Genomic DNA, 16,586 nt, shown 5'->3' with positions numbered 1-16,586 from the left:
TACAATGTACACACCTGCAGCAAAACGAAAATATCATGTACCAAAAATTGCAAATTGATCAAGTACTTTTATTTTTATTAAAAAAAAATCATTTCAAATGATTAATGGGAATTTATAGGCATTACAACATAAATCTAGTATGTAGGAAATTGTTGAATTATCTCCCTTGGTGTTTTTTTTCAAAATGGCGGCCAAGACAGTCACTTCTCTGATACTCATAAAATTTAATTTTCTTAAAACTAATCAATTTAATGATTTTTTTTTTTTTTTTTTTTTGGAATAGGATATTTTGTTTCATCACAGGTGTACATATACTGATTTTTTTTTTCTTTTTCTTTATGTAAGGGGAATTTTGGACAAGAACCAAACATGTTTTTCTTTCAGATCTGTGAACAAAGCTTCGCATGGTCTCATGAAACCACTGGTATTTCTGCTTATTCAAATCATTGTACAGCAATTATAATGATAAATATATTATGCTCTTACAAAAGTACTTTCGCATTCTTGTCATTTTTTTTCTTCCAAAACTGTTTTATTGAATAATTAAAATAAAAAGTATCCATTTTAATCATGGCCGCTAGATCTGAAATCAGAAATTGCAAATCAGTGTTAATTTCCCTCACATCTCACCCAAAAAATGTAATTATTTTAGGTCGTATGGTGGAATCTTAACTTTTTATAATTTATAAAAAAAAAGTTTTAATGTATTAATTGCTAATTATTGTTTGTTACTTTGTTATACAATTATCTAAATTATTTTAAAAATGTTTTCAAAATATTAATTTTATTTTTTTAATTCTAATCATGAAGAAGTTTGATTTATTAAACAATATTTTCAACATTAGAAAGAATAAAAATTCTTCCAATTAAAAAAAAAAACAATAAAAAAAATAAAGCTTGATTTTATTAATTGTTAATAATCAAATAAATTTTCAAATCAAATTATTTACTAAAAAGAAAAAACAATTCAGCGTAAAAATACGATTGGGGATTTTTGGATTAACACTGGTTTGCACTTTCCAATTTCTGATATGGTGGCAATGATGGCAGATACTTTCTACTTTACCATAGAATGAATTTAAATTTATTTTGACCAGGTAATAAGTGTGATATATATCTAATTCAATAGTGCTTTATACTTAAATAACTGTTTATGGAGCTGGTAGATATTTGTGGATTGTTTGGTTTACATCAGTATAGAGATTGTAGTGTTTGTGACCTCATCAGAACCAATCATTAATGTTATTTTAGCTATGAGTAGGTAGTACGGACAAAGACCTACCTTGTCGATCTAAACCACACAATGCAGAAATTATATATATAGTTAAAAGAAGAGGAAAATGTAAAATACTATGTTCTTTGGAAGAAAAAAAAATAAGAAAATGACGTTTTAAAAAGCAAAAAAACAGTTAATGGTGATGTATGAAGTGTTTATCAAGCAGCAAAAATTACAATCGCCATTGACTATTTGAATCTATAAAAATTTTTGGTTCTTGTCCAGAATTCTCCCTACATTGAAAAACGAAAAAGAAAAATCTGTATGATGTATGTACTCATGATGAAAAGAAAACATCATCTTCCAAAAATCAAATTGATCAAGTTATAAACTTTTTATAAGGAAAATCATTTTGAAGCGATAACATAAATCTAACAAGTATGGATAATTGTTGAGTTATCTCCCTTTGTTTTTATAATTAATTTTCAAAATGACAGGAGAGATGCTACCTTCTTGGTTACTCATAAAATTTGATTTTCTTATTTAAAAATACAACTACTCGATCGGTTTATGTGATTTTTGGAATATGATATTTTTGTTTTGTCAAAAGTATGTACATCATACAGATTTTTCTTTATTTTTCAATATATAGGGGAAATTCTGGACAAGAACCAAGTATGTTTTTAATGTTTTTTTACAGAAAACATTACTTTGCTTTTTGTAGAAGTAAAGAACGAATTGACATTTTTTCTTCTCTTTTGTAATATTTTTTTTGTCCTTCAGATTCATATATTAGTTTTATTTATACAAACATCTGGCTACACATTTCAAGAGAAGCTCTTAAAAACCTGTTATCTTCTGAATAACTGAAAAAAATAAATGTCTATTTTTTACATATTCATATGTGAAAAGCAGACATTTAAATAATCGATATACATTCAATCGTTTTATTCATTTGAGAATGAAACGTGGTACCATATCAGCTACACCATTTTTATTTTTGCCCCATATTGTTGCATATATAAAAAACTCCAAACTGTGATAAAATCACATAGAAGGCTTCATTTTTGAGCAAATTTAATGGCATTTCTGGATTTCTCAGGTCAAAAAATTTACTTGAGTGAATTTTTAGGGTCACATCAGGTTCCAAACTGAAAAATTTCCAGAAAATGTAATAATTAAAATGCTACCCAGGCAAAATCTCACGCTATTAACGCAAAACAGAAAATGCTCTAAATTGGAAACCACTTGGAGTTACATGTTCAAATTTTTAGGGTTTCTTATATTTTATGATGTCCATCTGTGATGCAAGTTACAAAATATTGGATACTGATGTAGGTTTCAAATTTCATGGAATTACCTGTATTTATTTTTTTCTCTTGGCCTGAAGATACCAGAATTATAAGAGCTCTAGTTGAAATGCGACATGACATGTAGCCAAATATTTGTCTAAATAAAACTACTATATAAATAGCTCTATTTATTACTGAGCACTATTATATAAATACAGTAAAGATTCTCTTTATTTTAACCTGTAAATACAAAACTTATCTGGATTACTTACTGACAATTTCATTCGAGAATAAAACTTGAATGTTTCTGTGTAGCTTACTTGCCAACTCTAGTTTCATATTACTACTAGGCTCTACTCACATATTGAGCACTGTTGAAGTAGATACTGAAAATATATGTGCAATATATTGTATTACTTTATAATATGTGTATATACATGAAATCATAACTTTTTATATATAATATCTCGATCTCAGCTTGAGGCAGTTGCTTGTCTAACTTCAATGAAGAGCTGTGATACAGCAAAACAGTGTCTGTGGATGACTGGATATGCTCCCTTTCTTGAGTTGAGCTTTCTGATGAGTGAAATCATCAAGTACAACTAACATATAACAATACTCTTTGTGTAAAAAAAAAAAAAAATGGAGCTTCTGGTATTTGACAATGTTTATCATTGTGATTTTGCTTACTCTCAGCAACAGCCAGACGATGGTCAAGATGTTAGAAGTGCTGACTGTTTAAAGAGTAGAGTTTCAATCCCAGCATGATGCAGTTGCTTGTCTAAAGATACTGAAGAGCAGTGATACAGCGAAACTGTCTGTGGATGACGAATATATTTTTCTCTACTTATTTTCATTCAGGATGTTTCATGAACTTCAATATCTGAGCTCTGCTGTAAAACGTTTACAGCAATAAATCGTGTATACATATATATATATATACACACATACATCATCAAGATGAATTTTAATTTCTGGTTCAACCGTAATGAAAATTCGATGTGTGTGCAAAATAATTGGATTTCAAATGCGTTTTAAGTAAAACACTATTTGACAATTGCATGTTATGTTGAAATTAGTAAAAAAATGTTAAAAATTACAAAAAAATGATCAAGTATAAAAATAATTACAAGTAAAAATAAAATTTATTGAATTATAGAGATTTTTTATATTTGATAATGTTGAAGACTTCTTAAAATCCAGGGGAGGTAACTGCAGTCTATGATTTTAACATAATTTTAATTTGATTTTTTAAAATAGAAAATGGCAGACCACTAATGTCTATATTTTTTTAGATTTTTTTTTGTTTGTTTTTGTTTTGGTAAAAAAGTCCTAGCAGATCTTTTACTCGATCTTATTTCATGGATTTCTTAAAATCTAGGCAAAGTCCAAACTGAATTTTCTCCCTTGCTTTAAATTAAAATCCATTTAAAAATAGAAAATGGTGGACCATTAATGTCTGCGGTTTTTTTTTTGGAGGGGGGGGGGAGTATAAAAAATAGTTCTTGCAAATCTACTCAATAATTTTTCATAATTTGCGAAATTTTTACTAATTTAGACATGACATGCAAATACATAGTGTTTTTTTTTACCCAATGGGCATTAATTTAAAATCTTATTTTGCACAAGCACTGAAAATCCTCATTTCATATCAAATTATAAGATATAAATATATTAACCAGCATATTTCTGAATGAAGAGCTCAATTGAAATTAAGTCCAAAGCAAATTTTCACAGATACAAAATAGCAAATTCAACAGATCCCAGATGACAAACTTATTTCATACTAACTTGGCCTATTCACATCTAGAGCGCAATAGTAACTGGAATAAACAGTCTAGAAGTGAAGAGACCAAATTAAGCTGAAATAAAGATATCTGGTATGTGTTGAGTTTATCATTCTATATCCATAAATATAATAGACAGGTTTTAAATCTAGAAGGCTGTGATAATGTAATTTAAGGTTATGGGCACCCCGGTGAATTGGAATAAAGTCTTGGCGAGAAACATGATCATGTTGACGTGCTATTGACAACTTAGGACAATGAAAATAATCGATTTTAGAATTTAAAGAGTCAGAGAACGTTTTGCAGAAAAGAAATGTTTGTAAGAAAAAATTAAACACACATGTTGATTTTGAATATCACTGCGTGTGTTTACGGTTGTGTAAATAGGACAGGCATATGAAGGTGTGTGTGTGTGTATGTCAGAATGCCATTTTCTTAATGAGGGAGTAGATAGTAATTTGTTTGCAAGAGCATCCAGTTAATTGTATATACTGTTGCTATGTTTAGTAGTCCATGAAAGTCTCTTGTTAGGAGTGTGCTATTTAGAGAGGATTATTCATCTTCGCAAGAGTCTAAGCAGGAATGTGATGAACATACCCGCTGTCTCTGAAAGAGAAATTGAAAAGTGGAAGAAAAGCTGTGTTAGAGTATGTGCTGAAATTTTCTGATTGGCCAAAAGAAAATACTGATTGAAGAGTTTGTCCAATCATAATTTGATACGTAATAGCTAATGATGAGACAATTTCAAAACTTTACCCTGATTTCAATAAAATTACAGATTCTGATACAATTACAGATTTTGATTCTTTAAAAACATCTAAATATTTAGCTATAGAGATTTTTTTTTTTAATTTTTTAAATTACTGTGAAGACCCATGTAATATTTCCACAAACTAATAAAAACACACTTGTGGTTGTTGATCTAGTTTTACTGAGTTTTAAAATCAATAAATCTTTATCCTTTCATCATTAGTACCAGCAATGGAAAATCAAGTTTTAAACAAATCAAGCAAAAACAAAATTTAAAAAATCGTATTTTGGAATCGGAAAATGGGCACCAATTCTCCTGATTCTGATACCAATACCTCAAAAAGTACCATTTTTTGCCATTCTCAATTCCGATTAATCGTCACAATGACTATGAGCATTGCCACGCATGTGGATTTGATATCTACTCGCTTTGAAAAAGAGTTGCTGACTTCAAAATATTAGAAAAACTTGGACACTGTAAAAACACAGATTAATTGAAGATTAAAAAAAACAATAAGTACAAAATTATTATGTTACACATGGTATCTTTATGTCTGTTATCGTCTGGTTTCTCACCGAGACAATCTTAATTCAACTAATGTTTGTAACCTTATATTGCATCGTCAGAGCTTTCTCAAGTTCACCTGTCTATAGACTATATACAAAATGTTTCAAGATAACTGCAACATCCTCTCCATGTGATTCATGAGTTGTTTTTTTAGTCAAATTTCATAAGTTTGATATAAAACTTTCTGCTAGTGTAGAATGGTGATTTTTTAAACACATTTCAGGTGAAAACATTATGTACTTAGTGTCATGCTGAAATTATTATCTATAATATAAATCTCAATTGTTGGTTTGTGTGAATGTATGTATGTATGTTTGTATGTCTGCCAAAAACTTTTGACACATACGACGGATCCTGACCAGATCGGTATCGTTTTCAAGCTTGATCTTTCGGACGACAGACATCGAAAAATTGACAAAAAAAACATTAATTCCTTCACCCTCAATTGGGTAGTTTTCTACAAAGAGGAGTCAGTTTTTGCATCAACATTTTGGCAAAGTCAGTCGCGCGATGGAAACTTTTTTTTTTTTTTTTTTTTTTTTTTTTTTTTAACCTTCTTTTCCTCCTTCACCTTATGGGTTTGTGTCTGCCTGCCTACTACCATTTTTAAACACCACTCTCCACCCAAACAACCTGACTTATCTCCCTTGTCTTAAATTACGGGTCTGCCATTTTTAAATTAAACATAATTGTGGATGATTTTTTGTTAAAAAAAAAAACAAAAAAAACATACTAGATCATATTTTGTAATTTTTGGAATTTATACTAATTTCAGCATGACACGCAAGTAAGTAATAATATTTTCACCTGAAATGTGTTCAATCTATACAAGCACCTAGATTTTTAAAAATAAAACTTGAAAAGAGGAAATAATGAATCGGACAAGAACAATATTTTCTGATACTGAAGGCAAAATGTCTGCAAGTGACCTTATGTTATTTTGAAATTGTTTAAAATAAAAAAAAAAAAAAAACGATGACAATGAGAGTAGCCTGGCAGCTGAAATAGAGAGAGGGGAAAAAATAAAACTAATGGATGGAAGAGATAAATCCTTGCCGGAACATTCCACTTAAATAGGGGCTACGGAAGCACAAAAGGAAGATTGTGTAGCTCTTCCACCGGCATTCCATGTCTCAAACTGCTTCCTACCCCGCCTTCTGTTCTTATCTTTTGATTACAATGCCAGTCAACAATGATCAGGGTATATTTTTGCCCCCCAATCCAAGGGGCGTTAGTATGGGTCACGTGTAGGGTTCTGCCCCCACAGCAACCCCATGTCCACTGCGACCACAAGTCATGTTGGTCACTTCAGTCCAAACATTACCATCCGGATCATAACATTCCACAGATGATAGAAAATCGTTTCCATCGTATCCACCTGCAGAGAGAACAAAAAAGAATATTAACAAAAAAAAAAATGTGAAAATAGGAACTAGTTTTTAGGAAACATTTATTTCTTCCTGGTCCTAAATATTTTTTTCTTAAAATATATACATAAAATATATAACTATACATAGAAATCTGAAAATCTGTTTAGAAACCAGAAATGACGTTTTTATTCAAAGTGAAGATTTTACAGCACTGTCAAAGATCATCAATTTCTTTGGTCTTGTTAAAGAAATTGTTTTTTAATGTCCAGTGATATACATAGGATACACGTATGCAAATATTGAGATCAAATTTAATACATCAATATAATGAAAAATTTTTTTGAAATCCATTAAAAAAAAAAATAAATAGAATGCAGGATTCTTTTGGAAATAAATTAAGCCTTTTTATCCAAATTTTCAGCTCCATGAACCTTCCTCAGTTGAAAATGAAAAAGAAAAATTTATAATGGTCCAAAAATGTGCTTTAAAAAATTGAATAATTTATTTATTTGAAAAAAAAATCCTACATCAGTTAATCTGGTTTCTTAATGGATTTTCAGATTTCTTATTATACCGATATTTCTACTGTAGTAAAATTGTTCTTAATACATTATACATCTTAAATATAAACCTATTGTAATTTTAAAAACAAATAGTTTTCATTTAAATTATTTCACTTGAAAATTTACATATTTTCAGAAAGTTTTAATTATTTATTTATTAAATCACTTGAATTAGTTACTGTTAATACCAAGAAAGCGTTGGCTGTTTGGTTGCAAACAAAGTAGTAGCTCGAGAACTGTTAAGCGATGGGCAAATGCTTATTTAATAAGCATTCGATGAATCATTTGCGAACACCGATTCATAGTCCTGTGATTAGAGCTGCTGATTGTCAACACCATCATTGTAGGTCCGATCCTCGGCTAAAGAAAAGTGCTAGTCTAGCCATACTGACGAGTTTTAATACAACGAAACAGCACTGTATGTGGATGACTATATATCATTTACTTGAAACGTAAATTACTTTGTATATAACAATCATAATAGATTGAAAAAGAATTTTAATATATATAAAAAATTTTCCCATGAAAAAATTTTTTTAACTAGAAAATTTTCTATTTTTATATAAAGTTAATAAAGTTCACGCTCAATGAATGCCTTTCCAACGTATGGTGTATCTTGGTTATTTGAACCATGTAAGTTGTTCAAAATAATGCTTTCCCTGTGTTCTAAGGAAAACATCTGATGAGCAAGTCACTAAAACTGCGACAAACACAGTTTTGTTTACTTGTTAGTTGCAAACGAAACAATCTATACTCCTATAAATTCGTTTTTCTTTTGTGTGTATTGATATTCATATTAAAGACCCTCTTTTCTATTTATTTAAGGTATTTATTTGCTTCCCCACCAAAGCAAACTAGGCACAAGGCCGTTTTTAATGTGGAGTAAAAACCAGCTCCCCTAAAATTAGGAAAAAAGGGAGCACTCTGGTTACCAAAAATAATAATTGTCCCAGTATAGAGGGTTTCCCCTCCATTGACTGGTACAAATTATCTTAAGTGCAGCATCTGCAGAACAGATACTACACTTTGATCCCGGCCCGATGGCCAAGATCAACAGAAAAAAGGCAAGGTATTTATTTGCTCCCCCACTGAGCAAATTAGGCACAAGGCCAATTTTTACTGTGAGGAGTGAAGGGGAAATGGGGAGTAGTGGAGGTGGATAGTGACAATTGGTATGAAGGGTCTCCCCTACACTGACCAAGGTCTTATACGTGGGGTGGCCTCCACACACGGTCCCTGTCTGCAGTATCTGCCAGAACAGACACTACGCTTTGATCCGAAGGCCAAGAACAACAGAAAAAAGGCAAGCGTCTTTTCTATTTATATAAAAAGAAAATACAATTTTCTTATACATGGGCTGCGGAATTGCATTCACTAGCAAAAGATCTAGCTAATTTGCATATTCTTTTAAATATTCATTTTAATTAATTCCCTATTAGTTGCTTTGGTGTTCTAATGGGATAATCATCTTTAGTTAACTATTACGTGTAATTATATTCATGCAGATATACTATATGATTTATACTTGCATAATATTTGCGTAAAAAGTTTATAGTAAACACAAAATTGTTTCCATATATATTTATCTATACGTATATATTTTTGTTTAACAAATTTTGCCTACCAAACTTCTAGAGTTTTTGCTCTACAGACATAAAACTTCATATATAAGATATTTGGATCCATGCAAAACTTTATATTTGGGTTTTAGCCCGGAAAAATTGGTGCAAAAGTGTGAAAATTTTTAAAAATGAAATTTGCCAGGTGAAGGTCAAACGCCGGCATTACGAATGCATAAAGTAGTAGCTATTGGTTTATGTTTTAATTTTTAGCCTTGCAGTAAACATGTTTTCATAGACCAGTCATTGACGGCAGAGGCAAAGTAAATCATGAGCTGAAAGTTTTGGTTTTGATTCTCGGTGGTGGCGAATGAGTCATTTTTTTTTTTTTTTTTTTTTATACTTTTTAAATCATTACTATATATCGCATCCAATCTATATATCTATAAAAGTGAAAATGTCTGTCTTTTCTCTATGGTACTTAAGGAAGACTATTATACAGAATGGCATTACTTTACATATTCACACTTTTTAATATATACATATGCACATAACCTTATAGGCCTGAGCAAAGCCAGGCGGAACTGCTAGTAATGTAATAATTTCCCTCTGGAAATATAATAAACTATCAACTTAGGAGACTTGATTTTGGAACTTTGAAAGCTATATATATATAAGTAGTAACGTTCATGCATGTGTGTGTGCCCGTGTGTACAACTCTCCTACAGACCATCACGACCAAACTTGGCACGATGATGGTCCTCCATCTAGGGATGGTCCACACCATTTTCCAAGGTAAAGGTCAAAGTCATAGTCTATGTATATATACTCCTACAGCCCATACTACTAGACAGATCATAACCAAACCAAACATGATCATGGCCTTCGACCTAGGGATGGTGCACACCATTTTTCAAGGTCACAGTAAAAGGTTAAGGTTGGGACTTTGTTGTATGGCCAGGTACCCACGCGTACAGCAAAGTCTCACACAAAGCAGAGATATCTTTGCTAGCATTTATATAAAATTACAAATACCCAATCAAAAACACTCAACTAAAGAGAGATAGGTCCAAGAGATAAATCAAAGACAGTATTCATCACTCTACTTCTTTGACTGCAAGCAGCCCCTGCTGTCTACTCATCCACATCACTGATTAACGACTACTCATCTCTTGGCCTGCAAACTTCCCACTATTAGCAACAGCTAATGGTGCTCAACTCCTTAATTAGAAGGTTCTTGTAGGCACGGTTCCTAATGCACAGTAGCCATTACATCTTGTGGCAATTTACCTTATTTGGGGTGAATATGAGTAAAAGTAAAATCTTTAAGCTGTATTGCCAGTTGTGAGAGCAGAATTTGTGAAACAATACTTCATTCTAAAAGACGAGACTCTGCAATGCTCCTAAGTTTATTTTTTTTTTAATTTAAGTTTATTTTTAAAATCATAAAAAGTTGTTTTGAAAAAAAAAAAAAAATTTTTTTTTTTTTTTTTTTTTTTTTTTAAAATGGTAATTCCAATAAATAGACAGTTTTGTTACTTTTTAACTTCTTTGTTTAAATAAATTGATAGCACGCCTTTTCACTAATGCCCTGATTCGCACCACCTAACTTCTGTTTTGAATAATACATCATTCTCAATGTAGTATGTGTGCACAGTTCACCTTCTTCAAAAAACAAACCCTGCCATTCTTAAAACAGCTTGCTTATATGCATCCCAAAATACTCTAATTTGCATACAATGGGTGAAAATTTCCATTAGTTTGCATAACCGTTGATTTTAAATTAACTAGATATCACTTTTTTTTTTTTCTATCAATCTGCAGCAGAACCCTATAAGATGCGCAGACACATGGGCATTTTTTTTAAGCAAGTAATTTTCATTACAATTTTCTCTACATGGTCTTGAACAAAATTTCCTCCAAAAATTAAACAGAACCATTATTATTAACGCTTCCTTACCTAAGGCATAAAGTTTAGCACAAATGACAGCCACGCTGAGGGCACTTCGTGGACTGTTCATAGGGGCAACATATTCCCAGACATCAGTTTCTGTACAATAACGCTCCACGGATCGCAGCTGGCAATTGCTATCGTATCCTCCCACAGCATAGATATAATGATCCATTCCTACCACACCTGGAGACAATAATAAAATAAAAACAATAGAAAGTTAATTTTTTGGCAAAGAAATATTTGATTCAATTACAGAGAAAACAATATGTGTATCCATCTTTCAATTACATATGCAAACTATTTTTATAGGATAGAGTCATGTCTTGGCCACTCTGATATATATATATCTCAACATTTAGGTATTTAAATTTTATGATTTGAAAAGATTAAGCTTCAACTTCAAATATAGAAGTTTTACTATTTAAAAAAAAAAATTTAAAAAAAATTATATATATACTTCAGAATAATGAAATGAAATATGTCTACATGTATGCAAATCCAGCGATTTCCGGTCTTACAAAATATTATTAGATGTAATATTTTATATAAGACACTCCCAGCTAAATAAAATTGCTCAATATACAAGATAGAGCAAATGAATCAAAATTTAGGTATTTAAGTTTTATGATGTGAAAAGGTTAATCTTCAAATATAGAAGTTTTTATGGTTTGAAAATAAAGAATACAATTGAATAAATCCTTAACCCGTGAGTATTCGATGCTTATTCATCTCCTCAAAAGAAAAATGTTAGCAAATGTTTATATTGGTTTGCATCTTATTTGCTAAAAGCAATAAAAATAGAAAAAATTAACATTTTTAAAGTTTATTAAAACATTTTACATACATAGAATAAGGAAAATGGACATTAAGGCAGAAATAGGATATTGTACTTTAAATCCAAAATAAATGCTAAATCTTGAAATGTAAATTCCTGGTAATAAGGAGGTAAAGAGATCCAACGCATATTGTAATCCTTCCAAGGTAGTAGGTAATAATCCCATGCAAACATATTTTCTTCGTTTCACCGCTAGTTGAATAAGAAATCCGGCAAATATTTGTTTATGTATATCTGGTAAAAATTTCTGGGATATATAAAATACTAGCCTGGATGCCCGACATTGTCCGGGAGTTTGGAAGTGAGTGTTGAGCAAAAAAAAGAAAAAAAAAAAAGTGATAGTAGGTAGGTAGGCAGACACTAACCCGTACTGTGAAGGAGGAAATGACTATTAAAAAAAAAAAAAAAAGTGACGTCTTTGCTATTGCCAAACTGGAAGTGGTGAAGATTTAAATTAAGGCTAGTCAATCGAAAAAAGAGGATGACTTTCGAAAATATCGACGAAAAAAGCGACCCCTCCCTATAGAAAAGTGCCCAGTTGAGGATGAAGGAATTAATGTTTTTAGCCAATTTTTCAACATTTGTTGTCCGAAGGGTCAAGCTTCAAAACGATACCGATCTTGTGAAAATCCATCGCCTCTGTCAAACATATATTTGAACAAACAGGTGAGATTTATGATAGACTAGCGGGGCTACCCGGCGTTGCCCGGGTGTTTGGAGGTGTGTGTGGTGTTAAATGAAAAAGAAACGGGGGGGGGGGGGGGTTAGGATCGAACCCAAAGCCCTGAGGCAAAGTTTGAAAATAAAATCGGCCAGCCAGAATGAGTTACTGAAAGATGTTTGAATTTATTTAAGTAAGAACCAAATTGACAGGTGCGTGCCGGGAAGTCGTCAAGCGTGACAACAACGACAGAAGCTATTCAGCAAATGAGGTCAATGACCAGGTTTGTTTGTTATAAGCGAAGTAAAAAAAGAAAACAATGTTAAAACATCGAAAAAAAAAAAAAAACTAACGTAAGGCAAACGAACGATCAAAACAGAAAAACGAACACGTGAAAAATGGCTTAAATAAGCCGGTTTCGATATTAAAATTTAAAAAATCGGTGGGTACTCGGGTGTTTTTGGGTGTGTGGTCGGGGGTAGATAAGCGAAGTAAAAAAAAAAAAAAACAGAAAAACGAACGTTACATGAAAAATGGCTTAAATAACACTGGTTCAATATTTAAATTTAAAAAAAATCGAAAAAAAAAAAAAAAAGACATCTCCCACCACGATTGGAACCCAAAACATTTAGATAATGAACCAACGTGTTAACCAACTGACCTAACGCGACGTACATGAAATTTAGTCAGTTTTTCAACTATTTAAAGTAAATCGAGTCATCTGACGCATGCGTAAAACCGGTCGTCGTCACGAGAGGGACGTTTTTGTTGACCCCCCCCTTTCGAAAATTGTTGATTTTGGGGTGAAAAAATTAACGTTTTTGGCCAATATTTCGAGCGAAGGATGGAGCTTCAATATGATACAGAGTTTGTGAATTTTTGTTGTGTCTGTCGAAAGTTTTTAGCAGACACACAAACATACACACATACATACATTTTCGCTTCTATATATATAGACTAGCAGAGGGTACCCGGCGATGCCCGAGTGTTTTGAGGTAAATCAAAACTCCGGGGGGAGGGGAGGGGGTGTAAAATTATTAAAAAAATGTTTTGGTAGGTGAGTATGAGGATCGAACCCGAACCCTTGAGGCAAAGTTGGAAATTAAAGTGTGAAAAAAACAAAAAAACATGCGACGTTAACCATTGGACCACCGCGACATACAACGGAGACACATTTGAATTTATTTATTGAACTATTAAAAACAGGTGTCCGCAATAAAAGTTAACTCTGCTGCTTCCATTTGACCTAATTAAGAAGGTCAAATAGAAGTCACGCAGCGTTTGGGTTTGTTTACCCAAATTTGACTGTTTTTCCCCCAACAGATGTTGGGGAGGGGGAAACCAGCTCCAAATTGTCCAGATTGAATAGCAACTGTCTGATATACAACATTGATCAAAGCTGATTGCTTCTGGACGTTTCCCGGCGCGATGCCGAGAAGGCTGTTAACTTTGAATTAGTTTCACTTTTTATACGAAAAAAAACGAATCAACAAGTGAGAAGCCAAAATAGCAATAATTTTGTAAAAGTCGGCGCAAATAAATCTATACGCTACACGCGTTCCCAAATCGTAGATATTATTATAGGGGGTATATAAACAGTTCTAAGCAATAGTAACCCCATCCCCCCGGGAGCATGTGCAAAAGAAGCCTATGCGAGACATACACAAAATGGTCACACATATTTTGCCTTTTATATATATAGATTACATCTAATAATATTTTGTAAGACTGAAAAATCACTGGTTTTGCATACCATTAGATATATTTCATTTCATTATTTTGAAGTATATATGTTTTCAATTTATTTCTACTTGTGTTATTTTGAACTTTCATATAAAGAAGTGACAGATTAGAATCTTGTTTCATTATAATATAGGTTCTAGAATGCCTATACATTGTTATTTGGATTTCAATAATTTTATTTCTATATTTTCATAAACATATTTATTATATAAATTCAAATAAAAAACTTCTTTTTAAAATTAAATAAAAGAAACTTACTTTTATAATTTCATAAACATATTTCTTATAAAATTTCAAATAAAATAAAGTTTTTTTTTTTTTTTAAATTTTGAGTGCTAATGCACTTATTGATCTGCGCTATTTTTTAAATCGTATTTTCAAGTTTAATTAAAGTTTTATGATATGTTTTTTTATTCAATTGTAAGGTTAAAGTACAGAATAGGTACAAAAAACCCTCCCCTCCCAATGTTAAGAATGGCTTTTTAAATAATAACGTTATTATTTCAGCATGGATCAATAAGTGCATGAGTACCAAATTTTTTTTTTTTTTTTTATTACATTTTCACCTCAAACAAGGCACATTGCCACTTTGGTGTAAGGGCTACTATCAGGGGCAGCAACTACTAGGGCACTATGTAGGGATTTGGGCAGCAAGATGTCGGTTCACGTTGCACTTGAACTTCTGCATGTCAGTATAGTTAAGGAAGCAGGAACCTAGAATGGAATTCCAGAGTCTAGCGGTTCTGGGGAAGAAACTACTAGAGTAGAAAGATCTTTTACATCTAGGGATCTCTACTTGTTATTAAAACTGCAAATAAAGACTAATTGTGTTATTTTATCTGTATAATTTTGTCAATTTTTATTGTATACTTTTCAATAATGCCTTTCTTATATTTTATTTCAATAAATCGCTTCACAATAGAAACACTGAGGAATAATAAAAGTGAAGGAACTGATTTGCTTTGTCACCGCTTCCGGTAACAGACACATCAGAAATTAACTGACTAACAGAGTTATTCCCCTTTGCTTTTTTAACCGGTATTAATGCACAAAAAGGACATTCAGCTTCTGCACTGCCCTTTTACAGTACTAATTAATAATTGGAACTTTCAATCTCAACCAACATACATTGTTAATGTAATAGACAGATTTTTAGCAAGCCTCGACCTGCATTAAGAATAAATTTAATTTCTCTACCCACGGATTAACTGATTATAACTAAAAATATCAAACTGATTTTGACTAAAGAATTTTCATTTTTTTGTTATTGTCACATGACTTACTTCACTATAGTTTTTTTTTTTTTTTTTTTTTTTTTTTTTTAATTATTATAGTTCCATTACACCTTATCACAAGGTGTATAAACCATTACATACTGTGAACCCAGGTTGTTTACAAAACGCATGTGGGTTACATATTGTGAACCCAGGTTGTTTACAAAACGCATGTGGGTTACATATTGTGAACCCAGGTTGTTTACAAAACGCATGTGTGTTGATCCTTACGTCATTGTCGTGAAACTTCGATTTTCAGCTGTTGATAAAAACAATGTAGATGCCAATATTCAACAAACTGCAACCATCCCACCATCACTCGGATTCTTCAAGAATCGCAATCTTCTGCATCCGCTTGCTTCAGCAAAAGAGAAAGAAATTAAGACCTCTCATCTGGAAGTCTCATGATTTCATCAACTTTCGTTTTTTGGTCACCTCTGATCTTTAAGCTGTCATTCAAACTCTTCTATTCAAACAGCCTCTTAGTTATCCAACACCATATGGACTACTGGTGAAAATGGGAGCATTTAAACTGATATATTAAATTTTGATTCTGACTAGCCAATTTTTGTTTGTTATTATTGTACCATGTTACTGGCACTATAATAACGTATTTCACTACAGTTTATTAAAAGGTTTATATATCTAGAATGAACTACAGACAAGGCCATTGCTATAACAGGCCAAGAGATCTTTAGGAAATAGCTCGTTAGCATCTCTAATAAAACAACTGTCGAACAGGAAGCATGGAATAAATAACAAAACCTCTTTTAAAACAAAACATCAAAAAGATTTATCTGGGCAGCAGAAAGCTGAAGGTTAGAATGCGTCCAGATTGAAAAAAGGAATAGACAGTTCTTTGGGTGTGTCAGTCAGGCAGCCGTTCTTTGCATAGTCCCAGGTTAGCCAGCAGTTATTGTCAGTGAAAATCGTCAATACTGGAATATCAAGTGAACAGAAACAAGATAGAAAAAAAATAAAAAAAGAGGTGTCTAGCTTCACTGTTGGTCAGGT

The 16,586-nt window shown here is 31.8% G+C and overlaps 1 protein-coding gene across 4 annotated transcripts in view; it reads right to left on the bottom strand.

Moving 5' to 3' along the window:
* Positions 1–6,325: 6,325 nt before the first annotated feature.
* The window catches only part of LOC145296779 (kelch-like ECH-associated protein 1), a 201,154-nt gene continuing 190,893 nt past the window's right edge, over positions 6,326–16,586 (bottom strand). For all 4 annotated transcript variants that reach the window (XM_080142839.1, XM_080142840.1, XM_080142841.1 and 1 more), the window contains 2 exons: positions 11,066–11,242; positions 6,326–6,991 (listed from right to left, as the gene is read on the bottom strand). In XM_080142839.1, coding sequence (XP_079998965.1) covers positions 6,855–6,991; positions 11,066–11,242 — 314 coding nt within the window. In that variant the 3' untranslated portion in view covers positions 6,326–6,854. The remainder of the gene's footprint in view (positions 6,992–11,065; positions 11,243–16,586) is intronic.

Source organism: Euprymna scolopes, chromosome 17 (genome assembly GCF_053919585.1).
Source record: "Euprymna scolopes isolate OS-2025 chromosome 17, ASM5391958v1, whole genome shotgun sequence".
In the NCBI taxonomy this organism is placed as follows: domain Eukaryota; kingdom Metazoa; phylum Mollusca; class Cephalopoda; order Sepiida; family Sepiolidae; genus Euprymna; species Euprymna scolopes.
The sequence above is the reverse complement of the archived record's forward strand: the minus strand, read 5'-3'. Positions and strand labels throughout refer to the sequence as shown.